The 24,389-nt window shown below is 36.9% G+C and overlaps 1 protein-coding gene across 1 annotated transcript in view; it reads left to right on the top strand.

Moving 5' to 3' along the window:
- The window catches only part of LOC149812905 (2-aminoethanethiol dioxygenase, putative (DUF1637)), a 66,894-nt gene that overhangs the window by 11,946 nt on the left and 30,559 nt on the right, over positions 1–24,389 (top strand). The window contains exon 2 of the mRNA XM_089991713.1: positions 3,486–3,652. Coding sequence (XP_089847839.1) covers positions 3,486–3,652 — 167 coding nt within the window. The remainder of the gene's footprint in view (positions 1–3,485; positions 3,653–24,389) is intronic.

Genomic DNA, 24,389 nt, shown 5'->3' with positions numbered 1-24,389 from the left:
ACAAGATTAAGAGCATTTACTGATCAGCTGGCCTTAGTCGGATATGATGTTCAAGACAGGGACAGTTCAACAAGCTTTGTGTGGTTTGGGCCCGAAGTATCGTGTTTTCTCTGCCACATTGCAATATTCATCCATTCTACCAAAATTTGATGATTTAAAGGCCAAGCTATCATATTATGAAATTTCTCTCAAAGGAATGTCAAATGAGGTTGACAAGGGCAACACAAATGCACATGAAGTCTTGGTCATTGGCACTTTTTCAGGCCACAGGCGAGGGGGAGCCCATGGAGGGTGTGATCATGGCCATGGTGGTAATCAGGGTGGACGTGGATTACTAACCATGTCTAACATGACACCTTTTGCAAATAACAATTTTGGAAGGTGTAATGAAATAGCGAAAAATATAAAACAAATCCTTCTAAGGGCTTACAAGATCACAAACACAAGGTGCACAAGCACAAGTCTACTATCGGACAATACAATAGCTAACAAAGGGCAATACAAAAGGTAAAAAATATATTTTTTATTGAGCATATGCTTTAGCTAAAAGCATTAAAGAATAGGGGGGAACACCACCCCTCTTTATGCACATTGTACATGAGAGGGAGGCCATTGGGAGCTCCCACTTAGAGTCATTGGAAGCTCCGACTAACCGTTGGGGAGCCCCAATGACTCTATGGTCAAAAGATCATAGAACCCCTAATGGCCAAGGTAATTTACAAAAAAGGAAAAAAAAAATAATAAAAAGGAAATGACTATTTCTAATAAATAGTTATTATTATTACATATAAAAGGACCAAAATGCCCCTATAAGGCATTAACTATTATAAAACTTTATATACACACACACACAAACACACACACACACACACACACACATATATATATATATATATATATATATATATATTTGAACACCCCTCCTCAAACTTACAGTGAAGTGATCAAAAGTTTGTTAAGGAGAAAAATAAATCGAGGTACAAGAAGAGCTTTGGTGAAAAAATTTGCAAGCTGGTACTCTGACGTGACATACAATAATGTAATAGTTCTTCTCAGATACTCATCACATACATAATGATAATCCATCTCAATGTGTTTGGTTCGCTCATGGAAGGTGCGGTTGCTCACAATGTAGATTGTACTTTTATTGTTGCAACACATCTTCAAAGGTTTTGAGATGATTACTCCCATATCTCTGAGAAGACTTTTTAACCACACAAGCTCTGTTGTTGTCGTAGTCATTGCACGATATTCAGTTTCAGTTAAAGATAATGATATTTTTTTCTACTTTTTATATCTTCACGAAATTAAAGAATCTTCTAAAAAGACACAAAAACCTGTAGTGATTCTATCATTGGGATTTTTTCTCCAATCAACATCAGTATAAGCAAGCAAATCTAGGAAAGAAGATGAAAATAAGAAAACTCTCTTTGTTTTGGTATTCTTGATATATATGATAATTCTTAACACAACACACATGTGCACAGTTGTCGGAGCATGCTGAAATTGACTACAGAGTGAATTGTATGAGCTATATCTGGTCTGGTGATTGACAAGTGAGTGAACCGATCATTTGACATTACGGTGTAGGATCTTCGAGAAGAGTCCCATATTCAAGCCTTAATTTAGCATTGATCACCTTAGGGGTTTCCACTTTCTTATCATTTGAAATGTCAAACTTTGCACAAATGTCAGCAATAAACTTTATTTGAGAAAGATTATATCATCTGGGAGAGTAAACAACTTCAATGCCTAAAAAATATCTCAGAAAACCCAAGTCGAACATATTAATTTTTTTTAAAACATTTTTAATATCAACAACCCCCCTGTTTATCACTTCCAGTGATTATCAAAAGTAGAAGTATAACAATCTTAGAACTTGTATTTTTAACAAAAAAGAAGTGTCAAAATAACAAGAATGAAAACCCAAATGAGACATAACACTACTAAATCTATCGTTCCAGGCCTTAGGGGTCTATTTAAGACCATACAAGGCCTTTTTAAGTCTAAGAGTTTTACCTTTTTCAATACTAAATCCCGACGGATGATCCATATAAGCCTCCTCATTTAATTCACCATTGAGAAAAGTGTTTTTAACATCAAGTTGATATATGAATCATTTTTTAATAGATGCTTCAACTATGAAGGTCCTAACACTGCTGGTGCAAAAGTTTTGTCATAGTCAATTTTGTATTCCTGAAATATCCTTTGGCCACTAACCTAGCTTTATACCTTTCTAAGGTCCCATTACTCTTGGTTTTAATTTTAAAAACATATCTACACCCTATAGTTTTTTTCCTAAGGGTAATGGAGCTACTTCCCAAGTCTTAGCCTTTTTTAGGATATCTAGTTTTATATCTATAGCTTCAACCCTTTGTGAAAAAACTTTAGCTTCATTATAATGTGAGTGTAAAGCTATTAAGCATGCTCTATAGTTTGGAGTTAAAGTCTCATAAGATACAAACCTACTTGGTGGGATATAGACACGATTGGATCTTCTAAGTGGGGTTTCTTCTATAGAAGAATTATGTGGATATTTTTCTAAAACATTTGGAGGATTTTTTTGCTCACGTTGGGTATATACATGCATGGGTCTATCAATAATATCACATTACTTAATAGTGATTCGACATTCTCATCATTAAGATGCCCATTATTATCACCATCTTCATTATCATTCAAAGAAACATCACAAGAAGTTGATTCTTCGTGTAGTAAGAGATCAAAAAATAAAAAAGTATAATCTACTTCCTCTTTTTCCTTAGTTTTCTCAAGTTCATCTTCATTTTCTAAAAATGTCACATCTTTAGAAACATAAAGTTTGTTATTCTTAAAATCAAAACATTTATAACCTTTTTGGTTTTCACCATAACCCATGAAGGCTTTGACCTACTGCTCTTGGCAACTTTACATGACTAAACTGCTCTTGGCAACATACATAGTTACAACTTAATCCTGAACAAGAAAATTGGACTGATTTGACCATTTACAAGATAGACTTTTGACTCAATTATTACAACATTATAATACACATACTTTAACAGCTTTGACTTTAACCATTCTTGGGTGTGTTATATATGATGCCAGTTATTTGATTTGCTACTTTCTTTTTTCTGAATAGTTCTTAATTTTTTCTTTTTTTGGGGTCTATCTCATGTTCTGTGTGTGTGTGTGTGTGTGCATATGCTCGCACTTCCATACATACTTGTCAGTTCTCCAAGTACTTCATGCTAGGCACCACTCTTCAGAAATGCTGTCTATCATGATATTATCTATCTATACACTTCACATTTCTTCTGGAGGCATTAAAAAATTGTCCAATTATCCTCATTGATTCTGTTCTCTGTGCATCCATACATGTATGCTAGTATACTATTGCTACAAGATCATAAGGTAGTTTTATCAGCCATTACATATCATTAAGCTATTAACCTAGTCTGTGCTTGACATGCAATAGATAATGTTTAATTTTTTATCTTATGCAGATACTATTACTCCCATGGACGTTGGGCTGAAGGAAGATCATTCTGATGATGAGCGTGGACATGGCTGCTTTGGGAATAACCTTTTTAGGAACCTGTACTCTCCCAGAGTGGCCCGTTGGGCACAGCCTATCACTTACCTGCATATACATGAATGCAACAACTTTACAGTACATATCTCTGCTTGTTGATCTTATCTACGTACAGACTCTTAATTCTAGTAAATTGCTTTTGTCTGATGCCTCCTATTGTATTATGTAAATTACACACTTCACCTTTCCAAATATGAAAACATAAAGTGCTCCTACATAAGAATGAGAGCTCTTAAGCAGAGGTAAATACACAAAAATGACATAGCTGCTCTTATATATTGCTGATAATTGTAATTACTTGATGATGTCATTAAAGGAATAACAACAACAACAACAACAACTACGCCTTCATCCCAAAACAATTGGGGTCGGCGATATGAACCAACAAAGAAAATCATTATGGGTCTTCCACATGAATCCTTCTCCTCCATTCATTTCTATCCAATGTCATGTCCTCGGTGAGGTTCAAAGCATTCATATCCTTTCTTATCACCTCCATCCATGTCTTCCTAGGCCTACCCCGACCTCTTTTAACTAATATATTTTCCCATTTCTCCATCCTTCTAATTGGAGCATCATTAGGCCTTCGTCGAATATGTCCAAACCACCGTAAACGATTCTCTCTCATCTTATTTTCAATGGGTGCAACGCCTACCTTCTTACGTATCTCCTCGTTCCGAATCTTATCTTTTATTGTATTTCCACACATCCATCTCAGCATACGCATCTCAGCTACACTCATTTTTTGAATATGATGTCTCTTGGCAGCCCAACATTCCGTACTATATAGTAAAGCGGGCCTAATAGTCGTCCTATAAAACTTTCCCTTCAACCGCAATGGCATTCTACGATCGCACAACACTCTAGTTGCACTCTTCCATTTCATCCACCCAACCTTTATCCTATGATTTACATCTCCATCAATTTCTCCATACTTTTGAATGATAGATCCCAAATATTTGAAAGAATCATCCACCGGTATTTCGTGCTCACCAAGCTTCACTACACTCCCATCATGATGATGTCATTAAAGGAATCAGGGAAGAAAATGGATCAATATAAGCAGTGCTTCAGATTATGTTAAAGCTGATGAACAACTAATGAATAAGAAATAAAAAATATTGGATATCCTGGATAACACCTTGCATTGATTTTGTCAAAGACTAGAAATACTGCTTCATGCACCTACAATTAAGAAGGCAGACTATTAGCAACCACATCTACTCTAATGAATTGGTGCTTGCATTGATGAGAAGTTTTACCAAAAGAAACACATCAGACCAGCTGTAACATGTTCAGCTACAGCTTCTTTGACACTAAAGAGTACGTTGCAAGTAAAAAACCACTTCAAGCACTGTTTACATGATAAACATAGGGTGAAGTTCTTATGCTAAGGTAGAAAAATCAGTCAAGATCACTACTTTTGAGCAATCCTATCATTTAGTGCAATGCAGTTTGCCTTCAAAAGCACAAAATCATTAGTTAAACATTGCTCATGGTTGATTCAGAAAAACTTCAGCAAGGGGTTTCATTTATGCATCAATGGATATGGAAATTGCATTGAGGTATGTGCCACATTATATTTTCAAATCCACATATTAATATGAGCCTAACCCATGATTGCATATGTTAAAATAAATGTATATAGTAGCTGTTAAAAATGTAAATATACATATGTGTATTTATATGTATATATATTTGTGTACAACTAGGTTAGTTTAGTTAGGTTGTTTTTTAATTTTTTTGTTGGCTTTTGACTAGTCAACCATAGAGTCATGTAATATCTCATAGAATTTGTGTCTAATTATAAGTTTAATAAATATAATTTTTATTAAATAAATATATTTTTGATGTTTGAAGTGATATAATATATAAAATAATATATAATTAGCGGTTAATGTTAATTGGATCCCGATATGGATTTGGGATCCTTTGGGTCCAGATCCACGATCCATTGGTGTGTGGATAATTAAGCTTTTAAAAATAAATAAATGTAATAATAATAATAAATGGATAATATATATATATATATTATATATGTTTAGAGTTTGTTTAGAAAAGACTTCTATTTCCATAAGGAAATAGAGGACTTTCCATTTTATAGGGACGTCCCCTTTGAATAGGAGTCCTATTTGATCTATAAGAGCAGGGGTGAGCCTCTCTCTTCTCTAACGCCTCCTCTTTTAGCGTCTTCTTCTTTTTCGAATCACACACTAGGTACGGGTCTTTTCCTCTTGGGATTCAATAGGTAAGGGACTTGGTTTAAATTGAATCAGCATGGGTTTAAGAACAAAGTTGAAATTGTGAATCTCTGTACAGACTGTCTTTACTGATTTGGGTGACAGCTTATCGACTTGAGTTTTTATGAACCTAAAAGATCTAGTTTTCTTTTGCTGAGATCTTAGTTATGTTTAAATCAAAATTAGTGTTTCAACTTGGGTCTGCGTATTCTTGGATTGGATTCACGTCAGGCTTATAAAATTTTATTTGCGTTTCTGTTCTAAGGGGGTTCACGCTGATTGTTAGTTCCATTAATTCGTGGATGATTGTGTTCCTATGTCGGACTTCTATTGCACGGTCCAAATTGTGGTTCTTATGCAGGTTTCCAAGAATCACATATACCTATAAAAACCACTCAAGGATTTTATGTACAGGTTTTGTCGTATGCATCAAATCTTGGCTGATTCATATAGCCATTCATTGATTTGATTGGATGGAGTTAAATCAGAACTTCTGTTAAGATATAATTAGAAATACACCCTGCGGTTCTTATTAGATTAGACTCACCAGACTTCTCCTGTTTTGCGATTTCCAGATTTTTTCTTAAACCTGTCATGTTTTATCTGCCTTGTTGTTTGAGCCTTAGTTTAATTAATCATGTATTATCCTTTGGCCTAGTTGAGGATTGTTTTTCCTTTGCATCCATTATGGATGTTAATAACATTAGAAATCGATATCTGTTTTGGTTTCACAGTTCTGAAAGTGGGACTATGACAGCTATACTGCACGTTATGCATGCTGTCTGTATTATTTCCAAGACTGCGCATGGTTAGTTTATGCTTATTGTTGAGAATAGGTGGTTTAAGTTTAAATCTTCTTAGTTGGGAGGTTATTTGTTATTTTTATTTAATAATGGACTTAGATGTAATTTATTCTTTTGGCCTCTCTCTATTTAACATAGAGAGCAACCCTAATATGAGTTAACGAGTTCTATTTTTGTGCAGCCGTCCCTCTCTCTCTCTCCCTTTCTCTCCTCTCTCTCTCTCTCCACCTAGGGTTCGGAACATGGTATCAGAGCCAACGATCTCAGGAGCGTGATCGATCGTGATCAATCTGCAATCGATCTACACCAATGAGAAAAAAAATATATATTGGAACCAGGTGTGTATTAAATTTTTTTTCGTGAGATCTGATGACAGATCTGGCCCAGATCTGTTATCAGATCTAAGGGGCATCGTGGGAGTGTGTCTTCAGGTCTGGCAGCCGTAACCTCTGAGCTCTTGAGTTCCACCTGTCGTGATTTCTGGGTTTGACAGCTGATAACAATTTTTTTGGTGTGGCTATTTGTGATCGAGATGTGCTGTTGCTGTGATTTGTTTATTGTGTCCCTGTCGTGATTTTTTTTTGTCCCTTGAAGAAATGAGCTTCCTGTTTTAGTTGTCGTGATTTACAACATCTGTCAATATGGTTTCAGCAGCTGCTGTCGTGATTTCAGCATCTGTCATGATTCCTGTTGGGTCGTGATATTTTTTTTTCATGCTGTCGTGATTTGTTTTTTTTTCTCATGCTGTGAAAGAAGCATGTTAGTTTTGGTATCAGACATGCTGTCGTGATATTGTTTTTTTTTCATGCTGTCGTGATTAGTTTCAGCAGTCGTTCTGTCGTGTAAACAACAAGCGTGTTTCTCTGCTGTGTTGAAAAATATCAAGTTTATGTGAGTTTTTTTTGTCGTGGGATTCTGTGTTGAGTATAGATGTTGGTCGTCGGTTCTGGCTGATGCGTGATCGTCACATACGCTATCTTATGTGTTGCTTGAAGCCTGTCAAGATTTTATCTCTGGTGTGGCTGCTGGGCTTATAAAACCTGCTATTCAAGTGGATAAATCTGATTTTTTTGGCTGAAATAGAATTAAATATTCAATATGGGTGAAACTTCGAAATGTGATTCCAAAATTGAACATATTGGAGAGTATAAGGCTTTTGTCAATCCCTTCTCGTACGACTCTTTTGTAAGGTTGAATGAAACTAACTATGCCAGGTGGTCCAGAATTTTTATGATGTCGGTGTCTGGACATCGTAGAAAACATATTTTGTTGGAAGACGAACCCAATGAAAAGGTGGAAAAATACGTTACTTGGGATGAAGATAATGAGATAGTTATGTCATGGATCATGAATAGTGTCGAAACCCATATTGTAGATGGTTTAATTTACTATAATACATCCAAACAGATGTGGGACAATCTCCGAGATACGTATTCACAAGAGACTAATGTGAGTCGTATCCTGCAAGTCGAACAGGAGATATATAATTTACAGCAGGGAGATCAGACCTTGGCCCAATACTATGCATCAGTAAAAGCTGCATTTGAAAGGCTTAATGCTCACAGGCGTCTTTGTTGTTCGAAGCAGAAGGATCATCAAGAACAGACTATGGTTGCTCAGTTTCTTACAGGCTTATCTTCAGAATTCTCTGTTACAAATGTCCAAATGTTGACTGGATCAGATGTTCCTACTCTTGCTGATGCATACAATCGTCTGAGTGGACTTGCAGTCTATCTTCCACAATCTCAGCCTGTGACTCAGTCATCTGCCCTAGTTGTCTCATCTGGTTATGGGCGTGGAAATCTTCAGAATATCAGAGGACGAGGTCGTGGACGAGGTATGGGAGGCAGAGGAAAGCTTCAATGTACATTCTGTGGAAAATCTGGACATTTAGAAGATCGTTGCTGGGATAAGCATGGCCGGCCAACCTCTTCTTCATCAAAGTCATATGCTCCTAAAACAAATGTTACTACTCATGAGGCAACAAAGGTACATGAAAATATCTCTGCAAGTGACAGTAGTATCACCCTCAGTCGTGCTGAATATGATGAGCTGATAGCTCTTCGTCCTTTGAGTTCCACCCCTCCTGTAGCTGGTGTTGCCTATTCAACCGGAAATCATCTTCATCCGACTGACAATAAGTGGATTATTGACTCTGGTGCATCCAGACATTTGTGTGGAAATTCACTTGTTTTTTCAGATCTAAAGGATATTAATGCTCATCGAGGAGTCTCATTAGCCGATGGGAGTTCCTCCCCGGTTGTTGGTCAGGGAAATATTTCTATATCCTCTTCATTACAGTTGCAAAATGTTCTTCATGCTCCAAACTTTCCTCAAAGTTTACTCTCTGTTAGTTGCCTTATAAAAGAACAAAACTGTAGAGTAATATTTGATCCGATGGGTTGCCATTTTCAGGATTTGCTGACGGGGAAGAAGATTGGTGGAGGCTATGAAGAAAATGGAGTTTACTACCTACATCATCCAATGGGTAATGTTCATGCTGCAGTGGCACACTCATTCAGTGTTGTTCAGTGGCATTGTCGTCTTGGTCATCCTTCACTGTTAAAGCTTCGTTCGGTCTTTCCTCAAATTCCTTCCACCACATCATTTCAGTGTGAAGCATGTCAGCTGGGCAAGCATCATCGAAGTTCGTTCCCTTCGAGTCAGAGTCAGTCTAGTAATAAAGTTTTTGAATTTCTTCATGCAGATGTATGGGGTCCTAGTAAGATTCCTACTAGGACTCAGTGTCGATACTATCTAGTTATTGTTGTTGACTTCTCTAAGTTGTCATGGGTGTTTCTAATAAAAGAACGCTCTGAAGTTCCAAGTATTATCAAATCCTTAATTCTTGAAATAAAAACTCAGTTTGAATCTATTGTCAAGATTGTTCGCACTGATAATGCTCTTGAGTTTAAATCAAAAGTTATGTTACAATTTTACAAAGATCATGGCATTCAACCTCAAACTTCATGTGCCTATTCATCTCAACAAAATGGGGTGGCTGAGCGAAAACATAGGCACCTGCTTGATGTTGCCCGGACCATTATGATTCAATCTAATGTTCCTGCGTTATACTGGGGTGATGCGATTACCACTGCTTGTTATCTGATCAACCGCATGCCTTCTTCTTCCGTGGGTGATCAAATTCCATTACATATCCTAAAACTTAATGCCCCACTCTTCTCTTTCTCGCCCAAAATATTTGGATGTGTTTGTTTTGTACACAAACTTGGCCCTCATCGTGATAAATTAGCTGCTTAAGCTACAAAATGCATATTTATAGGTTATCTTAAAAATCAAAAGGGATATCGATGTTATGATCCTATTTCTCGCCGAGAGTATGTCTGTGCGGATGTATCTTTCTTTGAATCCACTCCATATTACTCTAGTACCGGTTCCCCGCTGCAGGTTGATCCAGCTGAGTCTTTTCCATTACCTATACCTCCTTTTCCTTTGGAATCCATGCCCTCATTACCGAGCCAAACTTCATCCTCTTCCAGATTTCATAATCCTCCATTGGTATATGTGCGTAGAGCTCCACCTCCGCAAGTGCCTTCATCTTCCCCTGAGGTAAGTTCTATTGACAATAGTGATCTTCATGATGATGATAACAGGCCTATTGCTCTACGAAAGGGGACACGCCAATGTACCTTATATCCCATATCTCATTTTGTCTCCGATGCCAGAATTGGAAATTAGATGAAGTCTTTTATTTCAGCCTTATCTGCTGAAACTATTCCTCTGAACTATCAACAGACAGAGCTTGATAATCGCTGGAAGCTGGCTATGCAAGAAGAAATGGATGCTTTAGTATCTCAGTATACATGGGATCTAGTTGATTCCCCAGCAGATGATGACATTGTTGGATGTAAATGAGTATATACAATAAAGTACAAATTTGATGTTTCTATTGAAAGGTACAAAGCCAGATTAGTAGCAAAAGGGTATACTCAGACATATGGTATTGATTTCTTTGAAACCTTTTCTCCTGTTGCACGGATGGGTACCATTCGTCTTGTTCTCTCAGTAGTTGTTCAACATGGTTGGAGCTTGTACCAATTAGATGTGAAAAATGCATTTCTATATGGGGATCTATCTGAGACCGTTTACATGCAACAACCTCCAGGATTCAAGATTGAGGGGGAGTGTCAGAAGGTGTGTAGATTGAGAAAGGCGATTTATGGCTTGAAACAAAGTTCTCGTGCATGGTTTCAAAAGTTGTTTGAAGTGATGTCACACTTTGGCTTTAATAGGTCAACAACAGATCATACACTATTTATTAAGAAAACTAACTTTGGCATAGTTGTTATGGTGGTATATGTGGATGACATCATTCTTACAGGAGATGATGTGAAAGCTATTGAAGCCACAAAGGCTCATCTTCAAAAACACTTTGTTTCAAAAGACCTTGGTTCACTCAGGTATTTTCTGGGTATAGAAGTTGCTAGAAGTCGTGAAGGGATGGTTTTGTTTCAACGGAAGTATGTTCTTGACTTATTAAAGGAAACGAGCATGTTGGGAGCTAAACCAGCAAATATTCTCATAGACCATAAAGTTCAGTTGTTTGAAGAAGGGTCAAAACCAGTTGATAGCAAAAGCTATCGCTCCCTAGTAGGGAAGTTATTATATGTAACTGTGACCAGGCCGGATATTGCTTTAGCAGTAAGCAAAGTTAGCCAGTTTATGGACAAACCAACTGAGGTACACTAGAATGCAGCGATAATGATTCTCAGATATCTAAAATCTTCTCCTGGAAAGGGGTTATTGTTCAGGAAAGGTGGAACTCTGGAGATAGTGACCTATTCTGATGCTGACTATGCAGGATTTGTAGTGGATAGAAAATCTACCACAAGATTCTGTGTGTTTCTGGGAGACAACTTGATTTCTTGGAGAAGTAAGAAACAAAATATGGTTTCTAGGTCGAGTGCAGAATCAGAATATCGGGCTATGGCCCAAACAACTGCTGAATTGATGTGGGTTCGTACTGTTCTTCATGATCTTCAGGTGAAGGTTTCCTCTCCTATGACCATGATGTGTGATAACAAGGCTGCAACATATATAGCGGACAATCCTGTCTTTCATGAGAGAACAAAGCACATTGAGGTTGATTGCCACTATGTAAGAGATATGGTTCAAGCTGGACATATCACTACCAAATATCTAAAGTCGGAAGATCAAGTTGCAGATATGTTTACAAAACCTCTTGCGAGACCAAATTTCTCAAAATGTTGTGACAAGCTGAGCATGATTGATATCTATGCTCCAGCTTGAGGGAGAGTGTTGAGAATAGGTGGTTTAAGTTTAAATCTTCTTAGTTTGGAGGTTATTTGTTATTTTTATTTAATAATGGACTTAGATGTAATTTATTCTTTTGGTCTCTCTCTATTTAACATAGAGAGCAGCCTTAATATGAGTTAACGAGTGCTATTTTTGTGCGGCCGTCCCTCTCTCTCTCTCCACCTAGGGTTCGGTGCATCTCATCTATTCTTGAACACTTATTAGAAGTCGTGTGTGTGTGCTGAGGCTGAATATGTGTTGAATCTGATTTCTACAAAAGCTTGAATCTGATTTATGCAAGTGTTCGAATCTGACTTCTGATTTTGCGAATCTAGATTTATAAATATGATTTATAAGCTGTGATTACACATTTAAGCATTTAGATCTATGCCATGAAGCTGAATCCCGAACTTTCAAGATAGGGGTCTCTATTTAAATTTGTAAATCTAAATTTCTGTTTTGTAAATTTGAGTTTTTACCTTGACCTAAAAATCCTATTTATTTGGTACACAATCAGGGCTTTCGATTTGGGAACATAAACTGTTTTTATATTCGATAAACCTGGAACCGTGTCAGAATTAAACAAAATCTAAAGTTTTATTAAACCTATGCCAAAACCTAATCTATAAAAATCTGATTGTGTCCTACAATCTAATTTCTATTAGAAATCGTGAACCCTGTTTTGGTTGGCGGGGATCGGGTTGGACATCCATTCTGAAACCTGACCTGTTTGGTTGACAGTTAACTATGACAGTGATTTGAAAATTTGATTGGAAATCAATTTGAAAAATCTGATTTTCTTGAAGATCGTACAATCTGAATATTTGTTTAACCTGATTAAGTCTGATTTTTCTTTACAAATTAGTAAATCTGATCTGTTTTGAATATTTGGTCAAACCGGAATCTAATGGATGCTGAATTGGATTGGTTATAAAAGTTTGGATTTTCGGTTGGCATGGTAAAATTGATTTGCTTGTTTCAATGTGTGTTCATTTGTTGGCCATGAATATGCATTGATGTTGTGCAATGTGAACACTAGTTGGCATATCTATGTGTGATTGATGTTCACTGAAATATGCAATGCTATTTAAATTTCATTAAATTGTGTAGTGGTTATGTATGAACCACTAATGGGCCTTTGGAGGCCAGGTGCATGTATTGCTCTTGATATAACAAGTTTTAAATGCATTGCAAAACTGTTATATATTGTTTTTGAATTTATTACATTATTGAAATTGACAGGGCAAAGGCCCAAATTTGTTAATGCATGTTGATTTGCATAACTGTTCTTGTGTAAAGAACCCTTAATGAATTAAGAATGATAAAAGAGATCAAACAGTGTATTGTTCTTCCTTGGTTGTTCTTTGTGGATTTTGAGAACCTGGGATGACGGTCATGGGGGGCTCTGAGCTGCCACGTCTTAGTATACCGAGCAATGCCATCTAAGGTGAGGATGCTATGATGGTGGCCGTTCAGGGTAAGGATGCTCTGATGGTGGTTGGCTAGGCTGAGGATGCTTGATAATGTCAGTATGACAATTTAGGGTAAAAATGTCCTTGTCATGTGTGGATACTCGACGTCGATCGAGGGACATGTGTGGGACCCGATTAATGAAATACAAATTTTGTGTTTAAGATACCACTGAGAATTGCCTTGAACTTTGAGAATTTGACCCATTTTTAGTAACCGCGGGTCTCATAAAAGATAAAATTTAATTGTGTTGCGTTGGTTCATGCATCCCTAAAAGTTTATTTTAGCATGTGGTTTTTTGTTGTTTTTAATTGAATCACTTATAATGCAAGTCTGTTTTGAATATGAATGGTTGTTTAGAACCTTTTTAAACTTATGTTTGGTTTGATTTATGCTATCTTCCTTACTATTGGATTTTGAAAGGGTCTCGTACGAGAACTTTGGTTCTTCATTTTTAAAAACCTTTTTCAGGTATCGATGCTCAGCGATGGAGGGACGACTTGCTGGAGGGATCAAGGGTTATGTTTTTTGTGGACAAGATTTTGATAGTTTTTGTAAGTTATTGTTTTGGGGAACTTGTTGAACCCTAAATGAGAACTTTTTAATTAAATTCATTTCAATTTAAATTCATGGTTTGATTTATTTTATGTTTGGAATGTATATTGAGTTGTGTATATTAAATCTGTGATGTATTCCGGGTCTCTGGGATATCTTTCCGCAATGTTTTAAAATTATTTATTCGTTTAAAAAAAATCACAAAATTTTCAAGGGTGAGTTTGGGGTCGTTACACGTATTAGAATATGGATCAGATATGGATCCAATAGAGAGTCCATATCCGATATAGCTTCTTATACATGTGTTGAGAAAAGGGAAAGAGAGAGAGAGAGAGAGAGAGAGAGAGAGAGAATCGTTTCATTCCATTAGGTCTAATCTCCATTAAATAGAGAGATTAGGAAAAAGATAAACATGTACAAAAATACCCTTAGCTATAATGAGGAAATACGATATACCCAAACTATTGAATAATTACGAGACTACCCTGTACAGTTTCTCAACAACATGTATATGTAATATGTTTTTCTTGTAAAGGGCAGTTTTGTACATGTAAAACTGTTTGTAACCCTATTAATGTTAATGAAGGATTAGTGCAGCATTAAGAAAAAAAGTTGTGGCTGCCGATTCCATCAAGGACTCGAGTTCTCTCCTCTCTCCCTCTCTTTTCCCTTTCTCGATTTCTGAGGTAGTTCTATCATGGTATCAAAGCACGACAACTCTGGGCGTAACAGGGTCTTCATCGTAACGTGACAGGCTAAGCCTTCCTCGTCGTTCCTTAGCTTCACGCGACCCCTTCTGGTCATCTAATCTCGTCAGCCGTGCATATCCTCATCTGTCTGCTACACAGGCTGAGTCTTCCTCCTCGTCATTCCTTGTTGTTCCTTAGCTTCACGCGACCCCTTCTGATCATCTAATCTCGTCAGCCGTGCGTGTCCTTATCTGTGTGCTACACAGGTGAAGCCGAGTTCTTGCATCACCAGGTCCTTGTCTGGTCCAGATCTGCTAGAATCGAGCCAACACCTTTCATTAGTCGAGGCCTCCTCCTCTTCTTCAGTCGAGCCCAAAAGTCGAGTTCTCCTCTAAACAGGTAAAGTCGAGTTTCTTGTTTTTCCTTTTTGTTTCACGATTCGAGTTTCCTGTTTTTTCTTCATACACGATCTCCCAGTTGTTCCTTCAGCTGAGTCGAACCCAAAAGCCGAGTTCTCTTCTACAATTAGGTCGAGCTCTCTTCGAAGGGCTGAGTTTTTCAGTCAAATTTTCCCTGCTTCTCCTCTCTTTTTTTCCAGCCGAGTTCTCCTTGATCCATATTCTTCTAGCCTAATACCAGCCGAGTTCTTCCCGTTCGTGAATCTGCTCACGCTTCCTCCTTCCTCTTTCATCTTCGCATGCCCAAAGTTTTGCAAATGGATACTTCAACCAACCCTGGTCTTTCCTCTAATTTCTTAGGGCAGTTAGTTTCTGAAAAGCTATTCACCAACAATTATTTGACTTGGAAGAGGCAGATTACTCTTTTTATTCGTAGTTAAGACCTTTCAGGTCATTTGGATGGCTCCACTCTACCACCTGCATAATTCATCACACAAGAAACAAAAGAAGACGGAGGTTTGTCAAATGACTCAAACATCATTTGCAACCCTGCATTTGTTGGTTGGATGAAGCGCGATCAGGCTCTCGTCGCGTACATCACTTCCACATTATCACAAGTATTGGTTTCTATTCCTGATGATTGCACAACCAAGGTATTGTGGGAGAGTCTAGCTCAGACCTACTCTCAGATATCAGAGGCTAAGGTGTTATATCTTAAGCGTGAATTTCAACTTTTAAAAAGGGGGACAATGACCATTATTGAATTTTTAAATCAAGTCAAGAGCATCATAGATCAATTAGCCATTGTTGGATATTCAGTGTCAGATAAAGAAAAAGTACAATAGACACTGAATGCCCTAGGATCAGAGTACCACGTTCTTGTGGCTTCTTTATTGTGCTTGCCGATATTACCTAATTTTGAAGATTTACGTGCTAAACTGTTCCAGTACGAGATGTCCTTGAAAAACATCTCTGATGCCCCAGCAGGGCAATCATCCATACATGATGTTCTTGCCATAGGGATAACTGCTGATCATGCACGAGGAAGGCGTGGCAGAGGTAAGGGAGCACAAGTTTAGGGTGGTCGTGGTTTGCTACCTACACCCAATGTCACTCCCAACCCATCAAGGAATGTTCCCACGTGCTACCAGTGCAACAAACGTGGCCACATCAAAGCCAACTGCTGGTTCAATCCTCAAAACCGCAATAAAATACAAAATAATAGAAATGTTGTTACATCAAGATCTGTAGGTACTTTTCGGGTCAGTGATGATGCTAAGGATCTTCTCTTGTCTGCTATGGCTAACTTGAACTTGAAACAGAATGATGATGAAATATGGTATGTAGATTCAGGGGTAGCAGCTCATGTCACTGGCAATACAGGTAAGTTCTCTACTTTGATCCCCTATTTTGGTAAGTCTAATATTGTAACTGGAGATGGGACTCACCACCCCATTTCAAACGTAGGCAACATTCTCATTCCTTTGTCTGAATCTTCATCCATTTCTCTATCTAATGTTATCCATGCACCAAATATAAAAAAAAATAGTCTCTGATTCTAACAATTCTTCTGTTGAATTCACTCCTACTTCTGTCTTTGTCAAGGACCTTCAAACGAAGAAGATGTTCGCTAAGGGAGAACGACGTGGAAACATGTATATCTTCAATGAAGATCCTGCCTCCAGTGTTCTGAAGCCTCCCAAGTCCGATTACACTTCTAGAAGTATTCTAAGTATATCCTAATGTAATAAGCCAGAACTTTGGCATTTCCCCCTTGGTCATTGTAGTCAAGTCTTTATTGAAAAACTAGTGTCCAATGGATTTCTTCCAGAGTCTGTTTCTCCTTTGTTGAAGAATAAAATATGTTCCAGTTGTCAGGTCTGCAAAAGTCATGTACTTCCTTTTCATCAAATAAATAAAAGAGCCTCCATGCCTTTTGAGATAATATGTTCTGATGTTTGGGGCCAGCCCCCAATCCTTCCTCTTTTGGAAGTAAATATTATGTATCTTTTATTGACAGTTTTTCTCGCTTTACCTTGATATTCTTTATGAAACACAAATCAGAGGTTTTTCTCATCTTTCGTCGTTTTTATGCCTACATTAAAACTCAATTCTCTCAAAACATCCAAATTCTCCAATGCGATGGAGGTGGTGAGTATTCCTCCAAAGAGTTTTTAGATTTTCTCCAAGATAATGGGATACATAGTAGAGCTTCTTGTCCGTACACTCCACAAAAAAATGGAATTGCTGAACGTAAGCACAGACACATTGTGGAAAGTGCAATGAGCATGATGCATGGTTCTGATGTGCCTATTAGTCTTTGGACATAAGCTTTTCATACTGTCACTCATGTGATAAAATCATCTTCCTATGCCTATTCTTGAAAATCAGTTTCCCTATTATGTTCTCTTTGGTGACCATCTTGATTATGATGAGTTACGAGTTTTTGGATGCACATGTTATGTTCACATTGATAGATCCATGAGAACTAAATTTCAGGACAAAACCTCTATATGCCAGTTTGTAGGCTATGCAGATGAACACAAGGGTTACAGGTGCTATGATCCTGTCAATAGAAAGATCAAAATTTCCAGAAATGTTATTTTTGATGAAAATAGTTTTCTGGAAAATAAAACAGATCACAATCGTGAACATATTGACACCAATGATAATTGGTATGATCCATGGCTCAGTGTTGAACTTATTTCACAGGCTGGGGTTTATACTACTTTGACTCTTGAAAGCACCAATTATGAGACGTCTTCAGATGAGGCATCGAAGACAGAATGTATGAGATATTAAGGAAATGTCTATACCAGGAGACTCAAAGAGCGAACAAATGTGCCTACTGGAGAACACATGGCATTGTCCAATGACAGAGAGGCACTAAGAAGATCAGGCATGATAAGGCATCCTATTGAAAAGTGGGTGAGTTATGATAAATTTTCAATGGATTTTCAGATTTTTCTATCCAAGTTTGAGAACACGAAGAACCACTTGTTTTTTGTCAAGCCATTCACTCCAAGAAATGGATTGAAGCAATGAATGAGGAAATCGAGGCACTCCATGAGTGCCAAACATGGGAAATAGTTGGACGTCCTCCAGATAAAAATGTTGTTGGCTCAAAATGGGTTTATAAGATTAAATATAAACCGGATGGTAGCATTGAAATTTATAAAGCATGTCTTGTTGCCAAAGGTTTTACTCAAGAATACAGTCAAAATTATGAGGAAACTTTTAGCCCAGTGGTGAAAATGGGAACTATTCATATTATTCTTGGCCTGACAATTGAACATGGGTGGACCCTTAGTCAGCTTGATGTTAAAAATGCATTCTTGCATGGGGATTTAAAGAAAGAGGTCTACATGGAGCAACCTCAAGGTTATGCAGATGGAGATCCAAAGGAATATGTATGCAAATTAACCAGAGCATTGTATGGATTAAAGCAAGCCTTCAGATCATGGTTTGAAAGTTTCTCCTTAGAAATTCAGAACCATGGTTTCATCCGTTCCCAACTAGATCATTCTCTATTCATATATAAGGGTGATACAACTATGATTTTCTTACTTATATATGTTGATGATATTGTGATCACTGGCAATGCTCCAAACCACATTCAGCGAATTAAGGTGCTTCTAAGTATGCGGTTCAAGATGAAAGACCTTGAGGAACTGAGATATTTCCTTGGTGTAGAGGTGAACATGCAAGATGGAAAAATGTCATTAACCCAACACAAATACACTCTTGATCTTCTAGCCAAAGCAAGAATGACAGATTGCAAACCTCTGCCTACACCCAGTGTTGTCAATCAAAAGCTCAGCATTTGTGATGGTGAGTTGTACCATGATGCAAGCAAGTACCGCAGTATAGTGGGCATGTTACAGTACCTCACTTTTACTAGACCAGACATCGTATACTCTATAAATCAAGTATCTCAGTTCATGCATGAACCGAAAACTGGTCACATGGATGCCGTCAAACGTATTCTTCGTTATCTAAAAGGCACGGTGGGTGATGGACTCATATATGTTCAGTCCTCATGGGGGACACCAAAACATGACATATTGGCATACACAGATGCCGACTGGGCAGGGGACCCAGATGAAATGAGATTTGTTTCAGGTTACTGTGTTTTTATTGGAACAAATCTTGTCTCATGGAGTAGCAGAAAACAAAAGGCTGTAGCAAGATCTAGCACAGAGGCAGAGTATAGATCTATGGCAGCTGCCACAACTGAAGTGACCTGGATTAAACATCTACTTACAGAAATGGGAGAGAATGTCTCAAGTTCAACTCTTATGTATGATAATAGAAGTGCCATGCAAATTGCGATCAATCCTGTTCATCACCGTCGAACTAAGCATATTGAGATCGACCAACATTTCATCAGACAAAAGATAGCAGACAAAGAGATTGAACCAGTTTATGTGTCATCAGAAGACCAAGTCGCTAACACGTTCACAAAAGGTCTCACAAGTAACCGTTTTTGGTATCTGAAGAACAAGTTGCAAATGGTTTACTTCCATGCACAACTTGAGGGAGGGTATTAGAATATGGATCGGATATGTATCCAATAGAGAATCCATTTTCGATACAGCTTCTTATACATGTTAATGAAGGATTAGTGCAGCATTAAGAAAAAAAGTTGTGGCTGCCGATTCCAAGCAAGGACTCGAGTTCTCTCCTCTCTCCCTCTCCTTCCCCTTTCTCGATTTCTGAGGTAGTTCTATCAACACGTTGGGGGTCCAACGACTCTATGGTTCCTCTCCCTTGTAAGCCCTTGTCTTGTATATAAAAAGGAGTGAAACCCCCTCTCAAATGTGTGCTTCTTGCATGAACATTGATCAATAAAATATTAGTTTTTATCTCTTTTGTTTGCCTCTTTAGTAGGTGTTTGTATGTGAGCCCATCTTGTGGCTTGTGTGTTCTCTTGGTGCTTTGGTGGAACTCTTTTGAGTGTCTATATTGTTGTTCTTGGTGAACATCTTCGGAGGATCTTGTTTCCTTTCATGGTATCAATGCTTGAAGATCAAGCTCATTTTTTGGTGCATTGAAAAGTGTGCCACTCAAGATTTTAAAGAGATAAAGTTTCTTTTGCAAAATTCACTTAAGTGCTTGTGAGATTGTTGTGCCCTCTCGGTGGTAGAGTGCTCATGTGCCCGTGCTCTTCATTGAAGGCGCTCTCTTGGTGGTAGAGTGCTGGTGTGTTTGTGCTTTTTATTAGAGGCGCTCTCTTGGTGGTGGAGTGCTCGTGTGTTCGTGCTTTTTATTGGAGGTTCTTTCTTTATAGTTGAGTGCTCATAATTCTTTCTTATTTCCTCTTTCTTTCTTCTCCTTCTCGATCTTCTATTCTCTTTCTTAGCCCTTGTAAATATGGACAACAATGATAATGTCACCCTAAAACCCATTAATCTCAGTTTTAAAAACTTTGTAACATAGGCTTCTATCATGAAGCACTTCATATGGGAAAAGGGATGTGGGAATTAGTTGATGGGTCGGATTTGGAACTTAAACTAATTCTTACTAAGACAGAAGAAGAAAAATAAGTACCTCTTACGAAGGCGGAAAAGACCAAGGTTATGGCCTCCTATGAGAAAAAATGTAGAGTGGAGAATCGGGTATGCCAAGATTATGTCTTCACTCATTAGTAGTATTGATATCAAGAAGTGCTCGAGTCTTGCTAAATTTGAACATACAAATAGAGCATAGGACTATCTTAAGAGAATGTGCTCTTAAAGATATTGCTTACATTTGCAATTTGCAAGACAAAGTACGCTCTATGACTTAAGGAGGAAAAAGTATTAGAGAATACTTTAGTGAGTTGTCTGATCTTTGGAATGAGTTGGATCTTCTTGAGCCACAATGGCATTGTCCCAAAGATATAGAAATATGCCAAAGACAAATTGATGTGAAGCATTTCTATCAATTCATCAATGGTTTAAGGTCAGAGTTTGAGTCTACTAAATTAACTCTATTGAAGAACCAAGTATGAAGAGAAATAAACTAAAAAAGAAGACATTTAAAGATGATGATGACTCGGTCCTAGTCATGTCTAGGCCAGAAAACTATGTTCATGCTTACAAACCACCACATTAGCTTGAAGAGGCCCTATGAGTTTGAGTATAAAATTATTTGTTACTATTATCGTGAACCGGGACATGTCAAGACATTGTCCTAAATTGAAGAGGCCTTATGAGAAGAAGGTAACCTTGGTTACACAAGAGACAAGTGAGTTCAAAGCTTCACAAGAATCAACCATTGGGAGCATGTCCTTAAGTCAACTTATAGAAGCCCTTTAATCTTTACTCAAAGGAGTTTCATCAACCGGAGCCACAGTCTCTTCAGTTGGCATCTTTGACCCTGGGAAGTCTCTTTAGCTTATTGACTCAGGTGCCTCTTTTCATGTGACACCAAATGGTGATATTCTATCTAAATGTCATAACTCAAGCGAGTCAAATGTTTTTACTGTTGTTGGAACATCGTTTGAGATTAAGGGAATAGGAAATTTTGAAAATGTTTCAAAAAGGTTTTCTATTTCAAAAATTAAATATATTTATAAGTTAAACCTAAATCTTTTGTTTGTTTCCCAATTATCTGACCATGGGTATAATGTTTCTTTCTCTTTTATTAGTTGTTGGGTGCAAGATCGCCAGTCATGGAAGCTGATTGAGGAAGGCTATAGAGGAGGTTTATACTACATAAATTTTTTAAAAATACCCAAGAATATTTTTTGTTGTAATGTTCAGAAACTGGATTTGGATTTATGGCATAAAAGACTTGGCTATCCTAATGTATCCAAAATCCAGCACTTTCCAAATATGAAATTTTTTTGTAATCTTGAAAATTTTACTTATGAAGATTGCATTTTTGGCAAAATGAAAAGATTGTCATTTCAGGAAGGAACTTTTGTCTCTGCACAATCGTTTGAGTTAGTGCATTCGGTATCTAAGGGTAGGTTTGCATATTATGCCATATTTGTTGATGATTTTACTAGACACACATGGATCTATTTTCTCAAACATAAATCTGAAGTTTTTTCATATTTTCAAATATTTAACAAATTGGTTAAAAACAAATTTCGATAGGATATTTTTATCTTTCGCACTGATTCAGTGGGGGATTTTTTATCAAAAGATTTTAAAGATTACCTGGAATCAAATGACATCATACCAAAGATCATGTCCCTACACTCCTAAGCAAAATGACTTAGTTGAAAGAAAATATAGGCATATCATCGAAACCACAAAACGCTTTCTTATCTCAAACCAAGTACCTAAAGAATTTTGGACCGAAACCATATTGACTGCAGTTTATCTTATTAATAGAATGTCATCTTTCTCCTTGAGAAATATATCACCAGTTGAAAAACTTTTTAAACTCAGTCCTGATTATTCAAGATCAAGAGTTTTTGGATGCAAATGTTTTGTTTTTATTGATAAACTTTCTCCTTGCGCTATTTCTTGTGTTGCTTTGACTTTAAAAATAAAAAATTATATATTTCAAGAAATGTATCTTTCTTAGAAAAAGAAAAATTCTTTGAATCTGAAAATTCTAAGGAACTCACTAAGCATTTTTTTCTGTTGGATCTAATTCCAAAGTTTGATGATAATATTGTTGATTGTGATGAAGATCATGATATCAGAAATGATATGGTAAGTGAAGAAGAATGCATTGGTAATGAAATGAGAAAAGAACAATTTCAAAATCAAGACTGTATCTAATATTATAGGCGTAGTAGTTTCGAACATGCTTGTGCACCAGAAAAGTATACTAATAATGAAAACTATAGAGAAATACATCCTAGAAGGTCATCTAGAGTATCTAAACCCCTTGGGAAATTTGTTATATGAGTCCTTTTCACCTAAATATCAAGTTTACATTGCATTAATACATTTCTATATAGAACCCTCAAACTATACTGAAGCAAAGAAACATTTTGAGTGGGTAGAAGCCATGAAGGTAGAATTGAATGCTTTAGAAAAGGTGAATACATGGACTATCCAAGATATTCTCATAGGAAAGAAACTCATAGGTTGTCGATGGGTATATAAGATAAAAACCAAGAGTGATAGAACTCTTGAAAGATACAAAGCTAGGTTAGTTGCCGAGGGATACTCTCAAGAGTATGAAATAAATTATAAGAAAATCTTTGCTCATGTTGTTAGGATGACCACAGTTAGAACTATAGTAGCCCTTGCTTTTTTAAAGAAATGGTCTATTTATCAAATGGATGTTAAAAATGCATTTCTAAATGAAAAATTAGTTGAAAAAGTGTATATGGAGGCACCGCCTGGTATAATTATTCCTACATAAAAATCTCTTCGATTAAATAAAGTTCTACATGATCTTAAACAAGTCCCAACGACTTGGTATGACAAGTTTAGTCAAATTATACTTTATAGTTTTCAATAACTGATGTGACTTTATTTGTTAAGGCTTTTAATACAGGTATCATTATTCTTCTCCTCTACAGGGACGACATAATCATCACTGAAAGTGATAAATAGGGAGTTAAACATATTAAAAGGCTTCTTAAGACTCATTTTGAAATGACAGAGTTGAGATATCTGAAATTTTTTCTTGGTATAGAAGTTGCTTATTCTTTTAGAAGATATTTGTTGACTAAATCTAAATTTGTTTGTCAGGTGAGAGATCTCAGATGATAAAAAGGTCGGCACTCCTGAAGTTGTCAATGTCAAAATAAAGATTGATAATGGAGAACCACTCGAAAACCCAACACCTTACAGACAACTTATCGTGGCACTGTGATATCTCTCAATTACGAGGCCTGACATTGTGCATACAATTCACACAGCCAACCAACTCTCACCACTGTTCGTATGAGAGCAGTTTTGCGTATTATTAGATATATCAAAACCTCTATTTTTTGATGACTTTTCTTATCTACTTTTTCCTCGTTAGATTTACTTGTTTATACTAATGCTGACTAAGGAGAAGATGTAGTGAAATGAGCAAAAAATAAATACAAGCCAACTAAAGGTATACAAATACACAATACAATGAGCACAACCACAAATTCACTTAAGGATAACACAATAAGCCAACTAGGGCTTGCAACACAATGTAAAAATATAGATTTTATTGATAAAATACTTAGTGAGAAGCATAAAATAAATGAGAACAATGTGTCCCTATTTATACACAACAACACAAGAGAGAGGGAGCCCTGGGAGCTCCCATAGAGACGGGAGCAGCCCCAACGTCTCTACGGGTAATCCCCATAAAGCCCCTTATGGATATATAAATTACATTTATTTTAAAAAGTAAAAAACTATCTAACTAACCTATTCCTATTGAACTAACCTAGTTACATAATGTGAAATAACCAAAATGCCCATATTGGGCATTATATATATTCTTTT

Source organism: Nuphar pumila, chromosome 16, assembly GCF_984573655.1.
Source record: "Nuphar pumila chromosome 16, dmNupPumi1.hap1.1, whole genome shotgun sequence".
NCBI classification, from domain to species: Eukaryota; Viridiplantae; Streptophyta; class Magnoliopsida; order Nymphaeales; family Nymphaeaceae; genus Nuphar; species Nuphar pumila.
This window is presented reverse-complemented; position numbering and strand designations above follow the sequence as displayed.